The sequence below is a fragment of the Mustela nivalis genome (genome assembly GCF_964662115.1).
Source record: "Mustela nivalis genome assembly, chromosome: 6".
NCBI lineage: Eukaryota > Metazoa > Chordata > Mammalia > Carnivora > Mustelidae > Mustela > Mustela nivalis.
This window is the reverse complement of record NC_139025.1, coordinates 110,460,345-110,484,971: the sequence shown is the minus strand read 5'-3', so window position 1 is coordinate 110,484,971 and position 24,627 is coordinate 110,460,345. Positions and strand designations below refer to the sequence as shown.

Here is a 24,627-nt window from a genome sequence, read left to right as displayed (position 1 = left end):
TGGCATAGGTAACAGGAGCAAATTAAATATTCTGGGATGTTATTTAGCTTGAGTTAGAGTTACTATGGTAGCGTGCCCTTATTCAGTCCTCATTTCCCACAATTTTAGTAACCTGCACCAACCAAGATCCAGAAGCAGATGATCCCTTTTCTGACCTATCCTCAGGTCAGTAGTAGCCTAACACCACATCACAATGCCTCCGTCATTTGCCATACTTCATCTTATCACATAGGCATTTTTATCGTCTCATATCATCGCAAGGAAGATGGCTACAGTACAATAAGAAATGTTGTGACCACATTCTTTTAACTTTTATTACAGCCTACTGTTACAACTATTAATAGTAATAGTAATAGTAACTAATAGTAATACAGCTATTAATAATAGCTGTTACTATTAAGCTGTTATATAGCTGTTAAGAGTATAGGGTTCTGTACTACTGGCAGTTTTAGGCATCCCCCAGGGGTCTTGGAATGTATCCCCTGCAGAGAAGGGAGGACTGCTGTATGTGAAGTGAAGGTGTGTGAATTCCTATGAACCCAGGTTCATAGGAGGTCTTTGTTCTCTTGGAAATTACATGAGGCCAAAAGATCTCCCTAAGTGGTTTACAGAACAGAAGAAAACTTGTGTTCACAGAATCTTCAGTAATTGGGAGAGGGGTCTCACATTTCAGGTTAGATGATGCTTACATTACAGTGTGCTGCCTATCCCATTCTGAAGCTTGCTCATTCTAGGGTGGATCCTTGCAGTGAGAATTGCATCTGCATTATTATTTGTACATACAGTTATGTAGACTTGGTAGACAGCAGCTACAGGATCTTGTTACCTTTTTTAAATACTGAAGAAACCATACTGCTTCCCTGTAAGTAAACTGTGAATCCTAAGCTTCTCTTGTGGCACAGACTAGCACTGCAGCTGTAATGTATTTCCATCTCTCCCTTTAACAGCTCCAGTTTCTGCAATTCTCTGGAGAATGTTCAGTGTCAGTTTGAAATCCCTGGAAGTCTTCAAATCCAAATCTGTTCAGCTGTTCCTTCTTTCCTCCTCTTCCCAGCATTTTCTGTGTATTTTTTCCCCAAATAATAGGGAGATTCAGTTCTCTCTGAAAAGATCCATCCTACTATCACCACAAAGAAAATATAAAATAAAAGCATTACCTAATTTAAGACTCCATCGTACTGAATCAGATGGAAATACAAGCACATTTTCTTCCAGCATTCTACCCAAAATGCCATTTTTACAGCATTTACCACCGTACACTCCAGTTTTAGATCAGTCACCATACCATTGTATCCCTAATGCCCATTTTTAAAAAAGCTTTCAAGGAACATTTAGTGAGTGAAAAGACTGGATGAGTGAACATTTCACAAATGCAACCTGAAGAGGTAACACTTCATTTGAATATTCCTGAGGGCAAGTTGTCTTCTAAAGTGGCTTGCCAGGATAGGCTTTAATGTAGATTTTTGTAATCTGAGGCCACTAGGTATATTTAGTTTTTTCCCATCTACTCAGGAAAGCACAGCTCTTAAGCTTGCTGGTCTATTAGTTCTGTGACTAGAATTATTACAGATAAGAGAACTCCTGGAATCCTATTTCAATTCTAATAAAACTCAAATAGTTCTCAAACTTTAGTAGGTTCCTTATTTTACCATAGCAAACATAAATTTAGATATATTGTACATGTCGGTTTAGTTTTCTTGATCTTCCTACATTTTTTACCACACTTTTTAAAATGTGCTTTGGCTAATCAGCTATTTCAAGTAGATGTGTGAAATTCCAACTAATGAATAGAATGAACTATAGGTAATGATATCTAAAACATTTCCTAGAGGAATGAAATTCTAAGATTTCTTGGCCAAATTTGGTTCGGCTATCAAGTAAGTGGCAGGTATCAGATGTCTTGGAATAGATGAAGTTATTTTCAATTATATATTACTTATGTACAATATATCATTTATAATCTTCAAAGCAATGAATAGAAATAAAAGAAAAGCGATAAAGGCACCATACCTAATTAAGATATATTTAAGTGTACAACAAAAGGTATCTTTAGTTTTTCCTAAACTGAATGTTAATATATACTTTTTAAATTTATGACAATGGTAAGTTGAAAGAATGAGTGTCTTCAGACAATGTGAAGTGTTATGCCTCAATAATGGCTCTGTGATTAAAGGAGTGAGACTGATACAAAGCGAAGGTCAAGCAAAGCTTTATTTCTTGCCAAGCATCAAGAATCAGACCTGCCGTCAAATAGACGGGTCGGGGCCGCCCCTTACAGAGAGGACCACCCCTCCCTGCTTTCCAGACAAACTTGTATGGAGCAAAGGCCCTGTGGTTGGACCTGGCCACACACAGGTGGCTGATTGAATTACAATTCACCCCACGGTAGCCATAGAAACTAGCCCACCACCATGTTAGCTAGAAGACAGTAAGCGCCCCCACTGACAGGATGTCTCCACCTGGCCTGACCCACCCTTGTATTTGAGCTTTCTTACCTGAGGCTGGTTTCCAGGACTTGTTTTTAAGTAAGTCCCCTGGGGGAAAGGGAGCAGGGACAGTTTAAGGGTTAAAAAACAATGTTATTGTTTAACCTCAATGGAAACCTCTGGCTATAAAGTAGGTCCTTACATGAAGTACTAGATGTAAATCAAGTAAATTACAGGTCTTAATTTACTCCTGTTTTTGAAATAGTCCCTCCTAGGCCAACTTCATGTTAGTGTCCTTAAATGGGAACAATTCAAAATTAATTTTATTCATGTTATTTTCAGTGATTGAGCCAACCTAAAACAGCTGAAGCAGTCAATTAGGTGATGATCATGGAAAACAGTGCCTTAGCCCTGGTAGGAATTAGTGCTAAAATTCCAGGCAAGCCACAGACTGGATCCTGGATACCCAAATTCCATGAAATTCCATGAAAACAGTATATGTGGGGTATGAATAAAATGTCAAGTTCATTAATAAGCTCATTCTTTTCCAATGCAAAGGCCTGTTTTTTAAGGGTATTTTCAATAGATCCTTATATGCTCATTATCAGTGGCTACTGCTGGGGAGGAGGACTATAGGAAGGGGATGGGAGACTTACTTTTCATTCTATTCTGCTTGGGGGTTTTGCCACATGCAAGAATAACTTTTACAAATTTAAAAATAAGTTGTTCAACATCTCCAAATTGCCCAACACTATAGTGAAAGAAAAGACATACTTCTTTCAGAAGAAGATACCCATGCCACCATACATAGTAACTTCTGAAAATCTCCCAGTGGTGTATTTTTCTCAGAGGATACTCTGCCACATATGTACACAATCCATTGTTAGCGCTTGGGAGATTAAAGAGAGGAGACAGACAAATGATCTATGTACCAGGATAAGCACTGGACGTACGTTTTTTCCTAATACTTGGAAAAGTTACTGTTACCCCATTTGCAGATGAGGAAAATAATGCTCAGCAAAGTAAAAGAAGACACCTGTGCCAGGGTTAGAATTCAAATCTGGGTCTGTTGGACTCCCTAGCCATTCTTTTTCCTCTATCCTTCCATTCTTTTTTCCAAGAAAAATGTCGAGATCTGAGGACAATGACAGCGAATAGAGAAATTATAAAGACATATTGCTTCTTATTTGTCCATGACATTATTTCAATTTGTGCTACTTCCATTAAGGTTTATAAACGTATTTGCAGTTAACGTTTGCTTAGCTATACTAAAGCAAGAATGCCAGTATTATAGTTCATGTCTGTCTTCATACAGGGTACTCACTAAACCACCTGAAAACATGGAAGAAACCAGCTCTCAGCTTCCTGTTTTTATCGAATATGCTCCTTGCCCTGTATACTGGTTTAGTTCATCAACGAGGTACTCTTGATGTCATGACTCATGTTCAAGAACTCTGTTACAATAAACCAAATAAATCTTCAGCTTCAGTATTTATAATGATGCCTTGCCACTCTACTCCTTATTATAGGTAATAGAAGTTGTTCCACTACATGCTATTAAGAAAATGAAACTACTTAAAAATTCCTTTCAGATTCCTGAGTTTACTTGGTAACTGATCAAATGACTAAGAAATCTGAAACTTTATCCATATTCACTGAATTTTAAAAGCCATTTAAACTATGTCAATGAAAATCATATACAACTTTTAAGTAAGCTTTATTTTAAAAATGTGACATATTTAAATGATCTACTATAAAATAGTATAATATAATATAAAATATTTTGTAGATCATTTGAAGGTAACCATAGTAAAATTGTTATCACTGAGCTTACTATAAATCTTTGTAATACATCTTCCATTCTTAAAACTTTGAATTAATCTCAAAACACTAGATTTTACTCCAGATTTACTGCTGGACTGCTGCCCTGGTCTTATACTAGTCTTTTTAAATCTCTTTATATTAGTTGTCTCACCTATAAAAATTAGGAAATTCAATTAGATGATATTCTAATGCCTGAATTACATATTTCTGAGAAATGCAACACTAAAACTGCCTTAACTATGCAGGACATTTCAAAAGAAATCCATTTGGGCCTGTGCTTCCAGTTGCCTACTAACAGAACATGGGCAAAGCAAATTGCTTTCCTTTAAAAAGCTCTACATCTACTTAGCCTGGCTTTAAACAGTCTGAAGTTAAATTTCCATGTGCACATTAACTACAACTAACATTAACATCAACTAACTATCAAAGCTGCTATCATTTTAAGATAATTTAACACTTTTGGAATACTCAACTGAATCATTAATGCCAATCATTAAAACATAATTAGAAAGTTGGGACTGCCTAGCAAAAGCCACAGGTTAGATGTAAGACCCAAGTATCCCTTCAAATTGAGGTTCACCTCCTATATAAAAAAAACTAGAGGTGAGAGTGGGATATTCACTCTCCCTCTGTGCTCACATTAGCAGTAACACTGCAGAGAACAGGAATTCTAGAGGCATAAGATGCTTTCCATACATGGCTGTATAGTTGATATCTTAGGTTTTGAGTAGTTCACCAAGTTCTCCTCTTATATTTTTCAAACTGCACAATGCAGCAAAAAAAAAGTCTCCTTCAGAGTAGAAGACTTACAACTTTTCTCGTCTTGTTTTGGTTTTCTCCCTGAAGCAAGACCTTCCTCTCCTAAATTATACAAGCCATGAAGTGTTAGGTCTTGTGTAAATTTACTCTGTATGCAGTTCATAGATAACATAAACCTTTATCACGTGTTTATTTTTCCTTAGGCAATTACAAACATGGCTTTTGCAGGACCCAAGTAATTGGCTTAAATTGTCATAATTCCATCAATCCATCTTTTTTACACACAGTCTAGTCTTTCTATGCCACAATAAAACCATTACTCAGTGAACATATGTTGCTCTCTATTACTAAATCTTATTTATATAAATACAGAACAACAACAACAAAAAAAACCCCACACAGCAACAACTTATTTAAGGATGTGAAAGGGAAGAGAGCAAGAATCCTTTCTTGTTCATGAAGTTTTCTACCTTGCCAGTTAAGCCCATGGGGAATTGTTCTCTTATTAAGAAGTCACCCACTTCATCCCAAAGGCCCCTTCCATTCCTGGAAAAGCATACTGATGTTGGAGAATTCAAAGTCTCCCACACTGCTGACTTACTATCCCACCTTAAAGTGGAGTTTCATGCTTTAGTTTGGACTTGAAGGTTATGCTGCTGCTGCATAGGCATATGGTATAACAATCCTATTGTCCATCTTTGAGAAAACTACATTAAAATCTTGCTTCTTCACCTTAATGGGACTCAGCGGAGATTTAGGCTTCACATTTTGTTATGTGAACATGGTAGGTCTTGAGAGTAATTGTTAAACTTTCACCCTTTTTAACTTCTTGTAACTATTATGGTAACTTTCTCTTCACAGCCACGTCCACTACCCACTTCCAATGAGATTTCTCCAGTGTCCCCCAGACCTGACTGGAAAAAGTCAGTACCTTGACGAAGCAGATATATTCTATCTGAATCCCTTAAACTGGCTAGATAAAGAGTTTCACAATGATTCAACATTGCCTACTCACTTGATCATCTTCAGCATTTTAGAGGAGGTAAGGTAATATGAAAAAGGGGAAAAGTCACTATGAAAAAGGGGAAAAGTCACTATTTTACCTCTGGTTTAGCACTTGGGTAAACAGACAACTTTTTTATGGTCTCTTTCAAGCCCCATATTTTGTAATTGGTTCTTTCCTCTGGTCAATATCCATCCCAGTTCTATAACTATCAAGATATATATGTTACTTACCGTGAGTTAATTCTTTTATTAAGAAATTATATTGCTTTGGGGCACCGGGGTAGCACAGTTGGTTAAATGTCTGATTCTTGGTTTCGGCTCAGGCCGTGATCTTGTAGTTATGATCCCAGAGTCATGAGACTGAGCCCCGTGCTGGGCTCTGTGGTGAGTTCAGAGTCTGCTTAAGATTCTCTTTCCCTCTCCCTCTGCGCCCCCCATCTGCTTGCATACTCTCTCACTCTCTAAAATAAATTAATTAAAAAAGAAACTATAGTTTTATTAAGAAAAAAAGTGGTAGAGGCGCAAATCAGGTCATTCTAAAGTTCTTGAAACAGTACTCAGAAAATGTAGCCTTTATTTACTTAAACATTTATTTACTTCTAGGAAATAAGCACTTTCCTAATTTCAAGCAACTATGAGAGAACTGCTGTGTTCTTCCACACTCACTTGCCAGAAGGTCGAACTGGAAGTCACATATATGTCTATGAACGGAAATTAAAAGGAACATTCAACAGAAGATGAAATTCTGAACTGTGTTTAAGTCTTTCCTAAAGCGGTGCCTGGGTAGCTCAGAGGTTAAGCGGCAGCCTTCAGCTGATCCCAGGGTCCGGGGATCAAGCCCCGCATTGGGCTCCTGGCTCTGCTGGGAAGCCTGCTTCTCCCTCTCCTACTCCCCCTGCTTGTGTTCCCTCTCTTGCTGTCTCTCTGTCAAATAAATAAATAAAATCTAAAAAAAAAAACAAAAAAAAACCTTTCCTAAAGAAACAGACATTGCTGGGTAGAGATATTTAGATGCTGCATAAATATGCCTGTAAACACTGGGTAAGATTCGTGGAACTAGCAAAAACCACTGGAATTGCTTTACCAAATATTACTACTGAGGAAATGTATGAATAAATATCACAAAGTATAAAAATTTTAATACAAATACCAGATTTTAAATAAAGACCTTTAGTTTTCCTCATGGTGTAGTTTTATTGTTTCTCCCACAATATTCAGATGTGCAAGAAATTTCACAAGAGAACAAGTCAGCAAGCTCATAGGAAGGCAGCATATTCTTCACAAGTCAACGGGCTCTTGAACCCACAAAAAGACAAGAAGCAAGTGTAAGATTATAAAATGTTAAAAGATGAAATTCCATCACAACGTATTTTTTTTCAAGCTCTACTGCAAATTTAACACAAATGTCAGTGTTAATTACACTTTGTCATAGGATTTGAGCTTGCTTTAAGCTCATACACTGAAAGGAAGACATTTCATGCACAAAATGTGTTGCATGCCCAGCTTCCTTAAAACTACAGTTGAACATTTCCAGTGCCAAAAAAAAATTCAGCAAAGCTAAACTACAAGGAAAATGCAAGTTAGTAAGCTTTTACTTGATGCTTCTGAGTAATAAAGTCATCAAACTGATACTTAGAAATGACAGAAAGACATTATCTTGATAATTTCATTTTAGTTTCAACACCAAACATTGTAGAAAGCATCCATGTTTCTGTTACCATTTTCTAATTTAACTTAATCATGATGATCAGTATTTAGGGTCAAAAGGTAACTGCCCCAATTCTATTTCAAGATTTGCCATGTGTCTTCCATTAGTGCGACCATATTTATGCCATTTACCTTCCCTTTTATAAGGTTGTGGCTGAGGGTGCTTCTGCTCTTGTTTTCGATGCCTGGAGTTTTCAATATTTACCATACGTTGCTTTTTATCTGGTCGACTGAAAGCAGTAAACACATTTTTCATCTATGTTAGCGTTAAATTTAAACAAGACACAATCTTAATGTTTTTCTCCATTAATCTATTATCTGAACACTCTGAAAAAGGATGTTAAATTAATCTGAAGTATAATCCTAACACAACCATACCAAAAAGATTCAGTATTATACTTTCGTCCTACAGGGAAAAAAAAAAAAAAAGACATACTATAGTAGTAAAAAGGGGAAATACTCAACAGATAAATAGAAATGTGACAATAAAATAATGAGATGTGTTTCCATTTTTTCTCCTCTAGTTTAAAATCAATCTCTTCCCAGTGGCTTCATCCCTTACATGTATGTATAGATATCTTACAAACTGAAGAATATGTATACATCTCTTACAAACTAAAGAAAGTTTCTTTTTCTATAGCCACAGCCCAAGGTATGTATCTACTGCTTTCCTCAAACTCCATATGATCAGGCTACTTCTGTCACTACTTCACTGAAACAGTCCATAATGCCATTCACGGCCACCCAATTCACAACCATGAAATCCAGTTTCCTCTTTGTTTAAAGCATTTGAGACATGTATATATACTCCTTTCACTTGAGATGATCTTTGGATTTTCTTGCCATCACATTTCAGTATTCTTAAGCCTTCTTTCTCTACAACCCCATACGTGTTAGTGTGCCCCAGGAGTCTGAAAATACCACCCCAGCCTAGATGATCTACACACACACACACACACACACACACACACACACACACACACAATCTGGGCTAGAAGGAGTCCTATAACTAATGGCCAACTAATTCTTTCAACTTGGCTGTTAACAGATACCTACAAGCACAATTCTCATTTCCAATTCCCCTCACCCAAAACCTCTGGTATCCCTATCTTAGTGATGCCACTATCCAACTAGTGACCCAAACCAGAAATCTGGTATTGTTACTTTCTACTTCTCTTTCACAAGATATACCACCAATTTTACTTATATTGTTCAAATCTGTCTCCTTCCAGATAGTTCAGATACTCATCAGCTCATGTCTGTAATTTTTCAAAGACCACCATCTAGCTTTTAGCTTCACTCTTTCCAACCAACATTTCAGACTGTTGTCAGTGATCCAAAATGCAATGAGGCAAGTCTTTTTGCATAAAGAGATCCTTCAGATCTTCACAAAAGATCTGTATCTTTTCATACCCCAGCACTACCTTGCCTCCTTAAAGTGTCATGTCTTCATATCTCCAAATATAGTTCTGAGTAGAATGTCCTGCTCTGCTTAGCAAATTCTCATTTCTCCTTCAATAACCAGTTTAAAGAAGTTCACCTCAAAGACCACCTCACTCCTGAAACTTTCCCAAACATCTCCAGGCTGAGGCCACCACACACAATGTGCCTCCAATACCTCTATTTAATGTCTTATTGTTACCTAACTCTCCAAAAGCTTGTGAGCTCCTTGATGGCAAGAATTTTCCATGTTTTGTCAGGGCAGCCTCACAATGTTTTGCTCATTTAGGCACTATATAGTTAAAGACTAAAGACATCAGAATCAGTCTCATTATTTTATAGACACATTACATTTATTCAAAAAGACATATATAACTAACTCAAAGATTAAAAAATAAAGCTAACATTTGAAGATTAGCCAAGTTTCATGTTACAGAATATAAAGCTGATAAGCAATTGATAGTTATTTTTAGAAATTATGTATATAAGGCACACACATTATAACTTGTGGCTTACTAAGTTTGCTCTACCTTTATGAACAATAATTGTGTAATAACCATATTAAGTATAGTTTAGTTGGTAAGTGGAATAGACAAAGAAGTGGGCCAATCCAAATTGTTACATATGAGCTCTTCCGATTTCAGAGTGAACTCTGTACTGTTCACCCAAGCTTCCCAAAGTGAGTAAATAAATAAAAGACCAAAGAAAAATCATTTCACTTAAGATGATTACCTTTTCATATAAACTAGAATGAAAAGAAACGAGCTAAAATAGGATTTACATATCCTTAACTCATTTTTAAGGCAGAATTTAACCATTTGCTCAAGTCAAACTGATTATATGAAATTTTCAGTTTGTAACGGCTATTAACTTAAAATTGTTATCTTTCAACTTAATTTATTCTAAATTCTCTGGCAATAAGGTACTTTTACAAATTGCACTTTTTTTCTTTACAAAAAGTACTTTAACATTCCAAGATGTTAACATGATTAAATTTGCTACCCAATCTATAAATGTCAAAAGCTATTATAATAACATGGTGCTATGTAAACCGACCTGGGTCCATACGGAGGGGAAAGAGTGTGACCAAAGAAGTGTCTATATATATATCCATCCAACTTCTCAAACACTCCATCATTATCTACTTGATATTCCTTCATGTCTTTAAGATAATCTTTAACATCATTAACAAAGTCAGTGAAGAGCTTCTGATCATGTATAAAGACACCATTTAGGAAAAACTTATTGATGAATTGATCAAGTTCTTTCCAGTGATGAAAACTATCCAGTTTTTCTAATAAATACCTTTCAATTAACTGTCTAAACTCATCTATCCCTACAGGATTCAACATTTTCATATTAAAAAGGTTAATGGATTCCTGTTGAGCACATTCAAATACACCAGAACAAGATTTTCTGAAAGAATCATAATTTTCACTACAGTCATGCTCAGCACTGCACTTCTGTGAATTTGTATTTTTTCTAAATTCTTCAAAGTGAGTTGGCTTTTCTTTCCTTCCCTCTCTTTGCGTAGTAGGGCCTTTATTCTGGTTTTGTGTACGTGCCTTATACTGTGGATGTAAATATTCACTAAAAACTGTTGATTTTTTCACTGCTTCTTCTTTTGTGGCACTAAATCTTTTATTGCCCTTTTCATCGAAGATATTCTTGGTGGTATCTTTGAAATGCCTGAAAGTGGATTTAACTGAATCTGAAAATTTTTTCAGATTTTCCTTCACAGCTTCTTTTGCCTGTTTAATTTTTTCTTTATGATGCCTCACAAACTCCTTGGTAGAATTCTTCATGGCATCAAATGTTTCCTTAACGGAACCCAAAAATGTTTCCTTTGATTTATTTTTAGCCCTGTGGTTTCCTCTGCTCCCTTTCTTTTTTCCATCGGTTTCTTGTTTTGCATTTTGATCTTTTGCCTCAATATATAGTCTTTCCCACAAATCAGAACGCTGCTGTTCAAAGGTTAGCTTCTGCTCCAGTTCAGTAAGTCTTTCCCGTAGGACTTCTATTTCCTTTTTTTCAGTCAATACATTGGGAGAGTCTGGGTTGCCATATGACTCACTAGAGCTTAACTGCTGGAGTTCCACCTTTAAAGCCATAGTTACTAGTCGTTCTCTCTCCAGTTCCGTCCTTAGCGTCTTTGCTTCTGCCAAAAGAGTTTCCCTCTGATTAAGGAAGCTGTGTGTCTTCAGCTTTTCTTCTTCCAGATGCTGCTTAAGTTTCTGATTTTCTGTAACTAATTCAGTACTTGTTCCTTTATCTTCCAATATCCTAATCTGTTCTCTTAGTTTCCTTAACTCTTCCTGTAATAAAGATAAGGCTTTTTCTTCCTTCTCCAGAGATATTCTTAAATGCTGATTTTCTGTATCAAGGTTCTTTTTCTGAGTTTCAAAAGCCATCTTCTCTTCTTCAGTAAGGGCCCAACATCTTGCAAGATTTTCCTTCAAAGACTAAGGTTTTTGAAAGAGAAGAAAAATGTCAAATGCTTTATTTAAAAGTTCAATTCAAATCTTCAAAACATAACCCTAGGTAACCAATACTCATAACATTTTTAGTATCTTCTTCTGCAGAGACTATCTTTTATGCAGTATATATATTTATAGAGTGTATATATATGTATTTCAATACATAAAAGTCAGAAAATACAAGGTTCATTTCTAAAAATAGAGCTAGGGATACTTCTCATTAGTGTTTATTAGTGACTAATGATTATTTCCCATATAATCATATGAAAGACTAATGGTTTCTCGGCCCACCTACAAGTCAGGAGAAAAGGAGACTGGTCTATCTTTGGACAACAGAACTCCAATCTCTCCTGAGAAGTCTCCTAAAGAGAATTTAGGCAGGACTAAAGGCTTCTCTGACCCTTGGGTGAAAGAGATGATCTTTTATAAAAGGGAAAATTATAGCTAGAGATGACTTGAGGATTTAAAAAATTCTATTTATATTCTCTGCACTCTTTGAAAGGAAAACATTTCAACAATCTTAGTCCTATATGAAGTATCTTCACCCTGTGCAAATTTACATCCCAAAGTAAGTTCAGGTAAGTCGTCCTAGTTCTCTCAACACTACTTAGAGGACTCAATCTTGGTAACATTTATAACTAATTTCTCCAATTTCAAATCATTTTCTGAAGAGACTATCACCAGATTAGCAATATAACTCTGAAATCAGCACCCTTGAAAGAGAGGAAGCCATGTTCAATTAGGTTTACGATATTTTGCTGCATTTCAAAGTACTTTTGAATATCTTTTTCAACTACGTATTAGAAACAAAATTTCACAAAAACAGCAAGAAACTAAACAACATGCTTAAATAGGCTAATAGAGCATTATCCAGTCAGTTAAAATACCTTATAGATAAATCAGCAAATGATAAAATTTTGCTTAATTTAAGACATTACCATTATCTCATTTGAATCAGACCAGAAAATCAGATATACAGAAACAAAAGAAAAATGTCCTTTAGGAGAATGACAGTATTTCCACTTGAAAAATAACTATCTGAAATGAATGGTTCACTATCTGGTTCATTACTCTTAAAAAAACAAATAAAAATTTAAAATTTCACAATAATCAGAGGTGCCTGGGTGGCTCAGTTGGTTAAGCGTCCAACTAGATTTCGGCTCAGGTCATGATCTTGGGGTCCTGAGATTAAGCCTTGAGTTGGGGCGGACACTGGAGCCTGCTTGGGAATCTCTCTCTCCCTCACCCTTTGCCCCCAACCCCGCTTGTACTCTGCCTCTCTCTAAAGAAATGCTTTTTTAAATTTCATTATAATCATTTCATCTACTCTCCATATGTAAAAGGAAACAAGTTTCATGTATCCAACAGAAGTGGATCATGAAGTAGTACAGACTAATGTAGCATTATCTTTAAATGCAAGAGCACAAGGGACCACAGAATGACTGGAGGGTATGTTCTGCATTCAGTAAACTCCATAATCTTAAAGTGCCTGGTAAGTAAATCTCAGGCAGGTCTCCCATGAAGATCTTCAAAATCCAAACCACATTTAATAGATGGAGCTAAGAGGCCTGCCAAGAACTGACTCAGGAAGATCTACGTAGGGTCAGTCTCCTAAAAGCCAACATCATCCTACAGAACCAGAAACCACGGTGGTAAAGAAGAAAATGCCTACTCTTTTTATAACATCACTTGATCAAGCTGGGGAAAACTACACTATTTACAAATAACTTCAGTAGTCCCTGCCTGAAAAAAGAAATAATCCAGATATCAAGTGGGATTCTGTCTTCTAAAGAAATATAATCATAACCCTGTAAGTGGTACATAAATTGTGAGGGAAATTTGGGGGAATGGAAGGAAAAAGGAACAGTTTACTTTTCTACTGTGAATTTATCTACAAGCCCTATATCTTTCTTATGAAGAACCAGAGAGGAGACCAGCTATTACACTGGTCTTCATAAACCCACATAGGTGTTAAGGAAAGCACAGTCCTGCTGGTGTTAGGTGAGTTTAGGAAGGCAAGTGTAACATGCTGTCTCTTCCATCAGGCCTAACAAGAAACCAAAGAAAAAGGACCCACTGATTATTTCCCTTTTTCAAGGAAAGATCTTAGAGAGGGACTACAAACTCTTTTTTTCACTGAAAATGTTTTGCTAGTTCTGTAAAAATAATGTTAATAACAATGTTTTCTAATACTATTAATTTAAAATGATGTTAATTATAGTCAGATTGAAGTCAGATAAATTCAGCTTTGCCAATTGCTAACCTTGAAAAAGTTAACTTTTTTGAACCTCTTTCCCATCTATGAAATGAAGCTAATACTTCCTTAATTCACAGGTCTGTGGTGAGGAGTAAGAAAAGTACTGTATGTGAGGTACTCACAGCAGTGACTAGGACACAGTAAGGAATCAACAATTATTATAATATTATTACTGCCTCACTAATCTGCTTTGTACTTTTATCCGAACAATCCAATAATTATTGGCTAACAATTCTTTCTTAAGAAAGTTTGTTAGTAGTACATACCTTATAATCTATAAAAGATTCTTGTTCCTGTTGACATTGGGAAAGATAATCCTTCATATCATTCAATTCATCTTCATGTATCTTTCTGACTAACTGCTGACGCTTCTGAATCTGAATTGTGCCTGAAAAAATGTGAAAATTTTTGTTAGGGATACACACACACACAACACACACACACACACACACACACACACACACACACACAACAAACATTATAATGACCAAACATATAATATATATAATACATAAAACATAAAATAAAACATTTAATCTTTATATATTTAATTAATTAATCTGGATAGGATCATTTTCTTCAAGGCCAGCATTTCACAGTTGTATAAAAACTCTTATTATATAAACAAAAGAATAAGTAAAATCTCATGGTGTCATTCAACAAGTAGTGGCAGATGAATGTCAATAAAAATCAGTCCAAGGTTAATGTATATTTTTTAATTTAGCATACACCCTGGGACGTTTAAGCACTTCACTATCCTTTTGACTAAAACAAGCCAGCCTATGTACCCTTAGAAAAAAAAAAAAGAAAAAAAAAACTTAAAAACTTACACACTGTTTCTAATCTTACGATATCGAGGGCACTCAACTTTGTTGTTTTTGAGAGACTGTTGAGGGACATAAAGTGTTGTCTTCAACGGGGAAAGGAACCATAGAATCTATTCATAGGATGTAAGTCAATAAGGAAAAATAAAAACGTCTATCTTTTTCTCAGTATATTTTGCCTAGTAAACGATGTTACACAGCCCAAAAAGTACAAGGAAAATAACTGCCTGTGATTACCCACCATTCTCACAGCCAAATCATTTACGAGTTCTGCATTAGTTAGGTCTGTACTAGAGTACCACCAACCTCATCCCTGCAGTGGTAAAGTCTTAAACCAACTAGGATTCTCTATATTTTAACCCTAAAAACCAAAATGTTAATTTGCCAAGACATGCTGTTCACATGCTGCTTGCTACATGCCTCATGCATGAGAGAAAGGAAAAAAAAAACACAAAAACACAACACTGAATCAAAAAATAAGGCAAAAGGCATTTGGCAACCTTGACCGTAACATCTACCAAGTGACATATTATTACTATAACATAGGATTTTGCAATGAAAGTTTACTATGTCTTCCCCTACTGCTAAAAGAAGCTAACTTTCAATTTCTTTGATAATCTTGAAAAACACTAAGGAAAACTTTTGCCAAATCACAAACAACTGTTACCAGCTATCATATTCTTCTGTTAAGATTCATTTCCTCTCTTTCAATTTTTGAATTTACAAAAGCATGGTAGATTTGTCTCAATATTACTCAAAAGAATCTCAGATTTTTTTGAATGCTGAAAATTCATTTGCATTTCCCACAATAACAGAAAACCTCTCTTTTCAAACTGCTGACAGGATGAATTCCTTTACCCGCTGGAAAATAACCTAAAACTACGTGTTGAGATCTCAATTTGCCCATGTTGGACAACTGTCTTTATGTGGCTTTTATTTATCTAATAACTATTGGTTAATAACTATTTTCTTTTTCCTACATCTTCAGCCACCTAACTATAAAGTGTTACCACCCAAGGTACAATCTTCGGCCTTCATGTCATGTATACCAATCTGACTATCTTAATCATAAAAACCCAATTTTTGCTATCCCTGCTGTAAGATTTCTCTTCTGAGTCCAATCTTACCAGAGCTTCTTGCCAATACATCCAGCTGCCTGTTGGGTGCAATTCTGGGAACATCTTCATGAAAAAAATCGAACCATAACACCTGCCCTAAACCATTTTAGAATAAAGTTGAATAAAAACGGCCAAACTGTGCTCACCATCATATTTATCATCTAGCAAAACTTTCCTAGAAACACCCCTAATTCCAAAAATAAAGCAGCTGGCACACTTCTTGGAATTTAAAAAATAAACCACTAATATCACAAGTTATGTTTTCCATTATTACTTCAGTGTCCCTTATTTCACTAACCTTTTCTCCACCCCGACCTTCACAATAATTGTCAAGACCCTGATCATCAACAGCAGGATTACAAACAGTCTTAACTGTGTTAATTTTTCTTATTCAATATGCCTCTTTGCACTTTTCCTCTAAAATTACCATGAGGTCACTCTATAAATCAAACTCTTACCCAGATTCCAAGATGTTTTACAACATTACACCAACCCATGTACTAAAATGTTTTACTCCACTATTTCTCTACTCTGCTGTAGTCCAGTCAGTCTTCTCCTTGCTCCCAAACCCAGCAAAGTTTACTTTCAGGTTGTCAGGTTCTCAACTGCTGGAATGCTCCACTTTCCTTCCGACTAGCATAAATGTTAAGACTAGACCCTGCTCAAATCCTACCACCTTCAGGATGACTCAGTAAGTATAGCTTTTGGGCTATAATTCTCTTTTCTGTGCTACATAGCTTAGCACCCAGATATATTCTGTTACAGTGTCTGAAGAGCAGGATAACCTATCAATACTTAAAGTCATTAATTCCATGAGAAAATTAAATCGACTGAACCTCACTGTTGATTTAGAATATGGATAGCCTACAATGTAAAGAAAGCATACGGAAGACAGGTGCTTCATACATGAAGATTTTTTTTTTTAACTTTTGTAAGCATTTTCAGAACGTGAAGGAGTAGCAAATACCTGTGATACACTGTTTTACTATCCTCATTCCTGTTAATTCTCCCCTCCTTCTGGGATAGATCTGATTCTCCAAATTTATAAAGAGCTGCGGTTGGCAAATGCCCTGAGTAATTCACTTAAATAGTGTGTTTTTGTTCAAGAATTAGTAAGCAAACAACTGATTATGGAGTATGCAATGACTAACTTCATGGTGCATGAGAAATTCAAACTGGTTCTGAAATCAACTCAAACGAGCTCTTTAAGTGTTGAGATCAGTGCCAGAATTAAGGGAAAAAGTGATGTCCTTTAAACAGTGACCCTGAAAAACTAACTGTTTTTATATGTTCGCTGAGTCAATCTCATCACCATGCAAAACTACTTCATATTACCCAGGCTTTTCATATTCCGAAAGGATAATTTTTAAAAGTACAGGAAAATGTTTTATTAGATATAATCATTGAAGTAAATTTTACAAGTAACCAAACACTTATTTAAACAAAGCAGCAATTTCTCAATTTTGAAAGCGCTCCTCTCCTCATTGCTCCTACAAAATACTTAAAGGTCATGCAATTGGTAGTTTTAAAGCAATCTGGATTAACATTAAATCACTGTCCACATTTTTTAGTAAGAAAAAAAGATCAAGATAAGACCTTCTCGTTTGTTAACTCCATGTTTACCTGTGGGGGAAAAAATCATTCTCAAAAATACGCTCATACATTTGTTTCAACTAGAAAATAAACAAAAGTATGCATATTACTTCAAGTCAAATCTCATTACAATAACCTTCAAGGAAGGATACAAATTATACTATCTCAGTATTAAATTCAAGCAGGTATCCACCAGGAGTCTAAATGCTTATTTTTAGCAATATAAATTTAAACAAGAAGAAAGATATTTTACTAACTCTGACTTTAAACAAATATTGTCTTAAGTTTCTTCTAACATTACACTATGTATGTTTTTAATGCATCCTTTCCACACATTAACAAAGGGTACATGTAACTCTTCAATTTTTGCATAAAGAAGACATTGTTGAAAGGAACTAACAAAACAGGAATATTCCAAAGTTAAATTGTGGATCATACCAGCAAAAAAACTTAGAAGTACTTCATGTATAGCAAACTGAAATTTGTAAAACTGACAAGATCTAAAACATCTGTTTAAAGTGTTTTTTTTTTTTCAAAATTTTAATACAGAGTGTGTGAATGAGCATGAAGTTTTCAGTTCTCAAACAGTCTCATCTTTATACAAAATGTTGAATAAGACTCAATGGTAAGGCTCCCCAATGAAATTCCTTCCTCTTTTCATCTAAGACACTTTTAAAGGGTTTAAAGATAATCAATATACATAAATATTAACAAGGAAAATAACAAGCAAAGTTTAGGGGCACCTGGGTGGCTCAAGGGTTAAGCTCAGGCAAAGAGGCCTTTCTGTCTGCCCTTCCCTGCCCCTCATGCTCTCTCGCTCTGTTATCGAATAAATAAAATCTTTTTTAAAAATTAAAAACAGGGGTGCATGGGTGGCTCAGTGGGTTAAAGCCTCTGCCTTCAGCTCAGGTCATGATCCTAGGGTCCTGGGATCCAGCCCCGTATTGGGCTCTCTGTTCAGCAGGGAGCCTGCTTCCCTTACTCTGTCTCTGCCTGCCTCTCTGCCTATTTGTGATCTCTGTCTGTCAAATAAATAAATAAAATCTTTTAAAAAAATTAAAAACAAAAAATAAACAAACAGGCATGCTAAATCACGAGAGACTGTGGACTCTGAAAAACAATCTGAGGGGTTTGGAGTGGCGGGGGTGTGGAAGGTTGGGGTACCAGGTGTTGGGCATTATAGAGGGCACGGATTGCATGGAGCACTGAGTGTGGTGAAAAAATAATGAATACTGTTTTTCTGAAAATAAATAAATTGAAAAAATTTAAAAGAAAAAGGCATGCTAAAAATCCCTACATTTCTTAAGTAAATACCATCTAACGTAAGTGAAAATAGCTTTGTGAGAAAGGTAGCACTGTGCCCATTTTTCAAATGAGAAACCTGAGGCTCAAATAAACAGCAAGCTTTCCAAGGTCATATATTTAATGATGACACTGAAAACAGTTCCCAGAATTCCTCTCTTAGCAAGTGCCCATACACATGATTTGTTTACGTGTAACCAACTTTCAAATACTTACCATAGAAATGCCCAAATCCCATGCTGATTGCAATCACCAAAGCAAGTATAACACACTTATTCAGACCACTGCTGAACTGGCGTTTACACAGCTCCTTAGATGGATCAGTTTCTTGTTCAGGGAGTTGCCGTTCTTCGGATTCTGAACTAGAAACAGTCTTCTTCCTTGCGCGGCGGCGTCTAAAAGCAGGACTAGGCTGATGACTGGTTTCATCACTACTTGATTCGTTGTCACTAGGCTGGGATGAAAATACTATTTTAAAAAGAAAAATGTAAATATTAAAAATTTTAGAATAGCTTTTCCAATAAATATGATTTAGAATAGTCAATGCCATCCCTACGTGTCCTTTTACATAAGACAGCCAAAACCAAAAACAAACAACACAGAAAGAAACTCAAGTTTTCAAGTTTTTCAACATAAAACCAAAACAGAAAAGATTTCACTGTGATACACAAGAATCTATTAATCATGTTCTGTGCCTTTGAGGGTTTATTTGGTTTTATTTTTTTAACTTCTCTTCTAGTTTACACTGTTAGAACAATCATTCTCATAGCCTATTAAATTTCTTTGCTATTACAGCCATAAACAGATACTGTTTCTAGAAAGAAAAAGAAACTCTCTTCTTTCAATTGCAAAAGGAGGTAATTTAAGCTCAACTGTTTAAGGAACACATGGAGGTATATGAACAGTTCCTGCAACTTACAAAGTACAGTAACTACCAAAAGTTTTCTTGGGTGAATCTGGACCCTAGTTTCATTTCCATCCTTTGAGTCCATAATCAACATTCAAAGCACTATAGTTTAACAGGTTTCCAGAAGTCAGATGAGCCCTTCCCTTCGACTGCCACTCTTACTAGAAGGTTATTAATTTTACCCTCTAGTAAATATGTCAGCATGAGGAAGTGACACAACAGCTATCTCCGATATTAACGACTAGTCTGGTGCTGCTCCTTTATGAAAAGAACAGTAAAGAACAACAACAAAAAAATCCATAAGAAATCTCAAGTCCTGGAAATATATCCACTAAAAAAAAAATCACCTTCAGTTTTTTTAAATGTAGAACTTGTTAACACTGTTCTACCAATCAATAAACTACATATTGACACCGTAAGTTAGATGGCTCAGTAATAATTTCCACAGGCCAGTTATAAGGAAGAAAAAAAAAGGAACTGAAAGTAAGGATAAAATGTGAACCTCAATTTGATACAAACAGTTCCAAACAACAAACATCCATGCTTCAAAAAAGCAAAACAGTTCTTCAGAAGACAGGATATCCATGCCACAGGAAAAGTTGGTGACTTGGGTTAGGCAGTACTTTTTAAAGATGGGTCACAGAGGATCTGGTTAATTTTCACACCGACAACACCAAACACACAGACAGAAAGAACTACTGGATGAATGATTATTTCTAGTATTTAGTTATACAGATGCCACTGAGAGTTCTTTTGGTCATGACCCTTATGCCCATCATGTTTATCTGGTTATTCTTGATCACTAGTTTTTCCCAGATGCCGTCGCCTCAGCTGTGAGGTTATATTTCTTGGACAAAGAGAAAGAAAGGAAGACTTAAATAAAGCATTACATAACACAAAGGCATTCAAGATTATGGCTGGAGTATTTAAGTCAGACTTTCTGGCAGTATTAAGATGGGTAAACGTAAAAACAAACCATTTGTCAAAATTCCTTAAATAAATTTAATTCTATTGCCTTCATCATAGATTCTAAGTAAACAAGCCAGCCTAATCCATATTAATAAATTCATATCCTTATCTAATGCTTCCATCTTTTTTAACCCATATATCTAATAGCTAAAGTATTTCGATTTTTAAATTTCTTTCAAAACTTAATTTGGCCCATAGTCCAAGATGCAGGCAATGCAAAGGCATGCAATAAGCTGAGCCAGCTTTATTACAAGATCACTTTGAACACCTGTTTAGAGTATCACAGATGACAACAGTTATCTTTAAAGCACTAAGTAAATAGTAAATGTGACTAGGCACACTCAGCTCAAGAAAAGCTGATCAGATTTAGTCACACCACCTTGGAAAGCGAGTTGGCTAGGAACATGGTGTTTCAGCTGATCATCCCATCCCCTTATGCATTCAGGAATCTTCCACAGCTTCTCCCACCACCTTTCTTTTGTGAATAAACAGGAAAAAAGATGTATAAAGCTTTATTATAAAGACTAAAAAGGAAAAAGAGAATTGAAAATACTTATTTTAATTATCACTCAACATTGTTATTTGTGCTCCATCAAAATTGAACAATCACACCTTTAAAAAAAACATCTATGCAAATACAAGCTTTTCTACAACTACCAATTTTGCTTTCTTGGGGGAGACTCCAGTGCAAGGGAGTGGCTAGTATTCTTAAATGAACAAAAAGTATATTGCCACAAGAATTTAATTTAGAAGAAGAAACAACTTGGAATCCTACAGAGATGGAGAAGAAGGGAAAGGAAAAATCAAAATAACCAGGCAATGGGGAGCAGGGGATTAACAAACCAAAAAAATAGGAGGTGAGAGAGAACGTAGACTCTTCGCAACAGATTTATATATATATAGTATTTTCAACATAATCCAAAATGCCATTTTTAAAAATTATTTTATATAACACTTTCTTTACTGAAATAATTCATTCCTTTAGGAGAGAGAGAAATGGATAAAAATACTCCTAGTAAAATATTTCTCTTAACTGAAACTGTAAAATTCCCAAGAAGTCCAAGTTCAGAAAGGAGATAAACACCAGAATAATGTGCTTTGAAGTATCCAAGTTCCTGAAAAAATTAAGTTTGTAGGATCAATTTCTTAAACATCAGCTTGGACCATTCTGCAATACTCCTACTTCAATGCGACTACTTTTTCTGGCCCGTGAATATTCTCAAATTAAACCATCATCTATAGTCTTCCAAAAAAATAAAGGAAAGAAGGAAAAAAGAAGACTACTTGAAAACAGTGTGAATCCTAGATTTAAACAAACAAAATAAAATTTGATAAACAAAAAAGATTCTAAAGTCAATTTGTTAGTCCTTGTAATAAATATACTATGTAAACCATTCTGGCAAAGGCTGACCACTAAGAATGCCAGATCAGCATTCAAATACTTGAATCAAGTGTTTTTAAGCTCTTGTTTATAGCCAAACTGATATACTAAGTGAAAATAACTTGCCATTAAATGAGATAGCTAAAAATCTTTACTTGACTTTTTATTAGCTTGAAGTGGAGTAACAGAAATTCCATTGTCTGATACTGGCAAATGTAAATATTAAAGAATGGTAAATTCTAAGAAAATGATCTAAAATAAACACATCCTTATTTTTGAATCAAATTAGGATATTTTGGAATCACTAGCCATGTTCCAACTTGTCTTTCTCTCAATTCATCCCTGAGTTACAAGTGTTCGTTAATAACTGTGCGTTAATTATAGCTTTGTTTCTTTTATTTTACCTTTGTGTCTAAATATTTATGTGCACCTTGAAAGGTGTTACATACACCCCTCAAGCTGAGCCAAAGAAATATAGAAAGGAATTAGCTCAGGAATTCCCATTTTAACCTCCAAATCATTGTCTGAATAGTAGGCACTGAGTGCCTTAAATGTGACTTAAAATAGGCACACTTTCATAACTCAATCTACAATGAAAGATACAAAGGTCAGGGGCTTTGGGATCTGCTGTATTGCCAGCTCTCTGAACTCTGTTTAGCACATAAGGAGCATTCAACAGATGTTTGTTAAATGATTAATAATTGAAAGGATCTAACAGACTTCAATAAGAAGCTTCTTCCACAATTTCTAGAAATTAAAATTTGTACCACTGTAAACAGAAATTTTAACTTCCTCCTATTTTTATTTACAATGGCTTAATCTTCTACCCTTAAATACCTAAAATATATCAAATGCATTCTGGAGTGTTTCAGACAATAACAAAGCTCCTTGAAGATATTTTTTTTCATCTTTTACTTAATAAAAGATGGTATTTACTGTTATAGCAATTCTGCTCTTGGGACCTACAATCTAAGAAAACACTAGACATAACAGTAGATTTTGCAAAAAATCTTAAATATATTAAAAACTTGGCCATTGTATAAAAGGTGGTCCTAAGACACCGTAGGTCTCTATCAGTGTACTCTTTATGCAGCTCTTACCAGTTTCTGGCTGACAAAATGTATATTGGCTGCTGGAAGAAGACCCCATGTTAAAGTCTTCTGGACTCTGCACTTCTTCAACAATTAGAGCTTCCGGATTTCCAGTTTCTTCTAACTTAGGTGGCTCAAGGGTAACAATATCAGAATCATCACTGACAGTTCCAAAATAGACATTGTCTTCAGATGACTTTGCTTCTTCTCTCTGAGGAATAATTTTAAAGACAGTAATTCAACAATTTTTTGAGAGCCTTATATTTTCTACGTAGCTCAAAGTATACAACAGTACTTAAGTACTGTGGGCTTAAAATAAAAGATATAGGAATCCTGCCCAAAAGACAAAGATGACAATAACAGGCTCATCTTTTAATTCAAATCACCATCGAACACCTTGACCAGTCTTTCAGAATTAGAACAAACTGCTGCCTAATCATTGTAGGCTGCAGAAGATAAGAAGCCCACTATTAAAATCAAGGACAACAGAAAAGAGAGGATTCATTTCTCACTAATCCCATGGGTTTATTTGACCATAACTCTGTAGTCAGGAAGCCCATAAGACTGATAACAAACTTCCATGGTTATATATGTAATAAACTTCAATAGCTATGCCATGTAAAAATCATCTAGTTTTATCAAGAAGTCAAGTAAAGCGGCGCCTGGGTGGCTCAGTAGGTTAAAGCCTCTGCCTTTGGCTCAGGTCACAATCTCAGGGTCCTAGAATCGACCCACGCATCGGGCTCTCTGCTTTTCGGGGAGCCTGCTTCCCCCTCTCTCTATGCCTACTTGTGATCTCTCTCTCTGTCAAAAAATAAATTAAATCTTTAAAAAGAAAAAAAAAAGAAGTCAAGTAAAACATCAAAAAACAAGATTTAGGTTGTTCTCAAATTTAAAAATGAATCTTCCTTTTTTGATAAACCCTAATATATTATTTCTCTACATAATTCAAGAATGTAATCTATTTGCAAAAAAATTTATTAGAGGGTAAATGAAAAGAAATTCTTTTGTAATTACTTCGATAAATTAAAAGACATCTCACTTAAGAGTTTAGAAGACAGAAGCTAAACTCTAATAATAAAAGTGACCAATCTATGGAATCTCAAAATTTTTAATAAAAGTTATTAGTAATTCGAAGAGGAAAAGAACGCACAACTAGAAATGGAAGCTTTAATTATTCCTTAGTATTCACTAAAGAATATTGCTTATCATGTATCTACAGAGTACAACACAAGTTTACCTCAAGTGCTGACTTTGTTTCCTCCAAAGCTGGATAAGCAGTTTCTCCCATTAACACTGTGTCATTCTGGCTACTCTCTGATATAAAGCAAAGATCAATTCAATCAGTTACACTTAATTGAGTTTTTGTAGTCCACACAGATTATAATCTGAGTACATAAAATCTAGTCCTATTTTTTGAAGTAGATTTAATTAATTAACATATACTACAGTTGCTAAAAAGTTCTCTCGCAATTGGCTTATATATAGTACTTTCAATATAATCCAAAATGTATTTTTTAAAGTATTTTATATTAACACTTTCTTTA

The 24,627-nt window shown here is 35.3% G+C and overlaps 2 protein-coding genes across 3 annotated transcripts in view; one reads left to right on the top strand and one right to left on the bottom strand.

Annotated features, from left to right (window-relative positions):
• The window catches only part of PIGB (phosphatidylinositol glycan anchor biosynthesis class B), a gene marked incomplete at its 5' end in the record, with an annotated part of 41,016 nt that extends 34,033 nt beyond the window's left edge, over positions 1-6,983 (top strand). The window contains 3 exons of the mRNA XM_082733852.1: positions 3,742-3,955; positions 5,871-6,051; positions 6,618-6,983. Coding sequence (XP_082589978.1) covers positions 3,742-3,955; positions 5,871-6,051; positions 6,618-6,755 — 533 coding nt within the window. The 3' untranslated portion in view covers positions 6,756-6,983. The remainder of the gene's footprint in view (positions 1-3,741; positions 3,956-5,870; positions 6,052-6,617) is intronic.
• Positions 1-24,627, bottom strand: part of CCPG1 (cell cycle progression 1) — an 81,903-nt gene that overhangs the window by 36,076 nt on the left and 21,200 nt on the right. The window contains exons 4-10 of one of the 2 annotated variants that reach the window (XM_082733834.1): positions 24,321-24,397; positions 23,090-23,291; positions 18,949-19,200; positions 14,162-14,283; positions 10,218-11,623; positions 7,854-7,951; positions 7,183-7,309 (exon numbers count right to left, since the gene is read on the bottom strand). In XM_082733834.1, the coding sequence (XP_082589960.1) occupies positions 7,293-7,309; positions 7,854-7,951; positions 10,218-11,623; positions 14,162-14,283; positions 18,949-19,200; positions 23,090-23,291; positions 24,321-24,397 (2,174 nt within the window). In that variant the 3' untranslated portion in view covers positions 7,183-7,292. Of the gene's footprint in view, positions 1-7,182; positions 7,952-10,217; positions 11,624-14,161; positions 14,284-18,948; positions 19,201-23,089; positions 23,292-24,320; positions 24,398-24,627 lie in introns of both variants that reach the window. The other variant, XM_082733833.1, reaches the window with a different exon arrangement.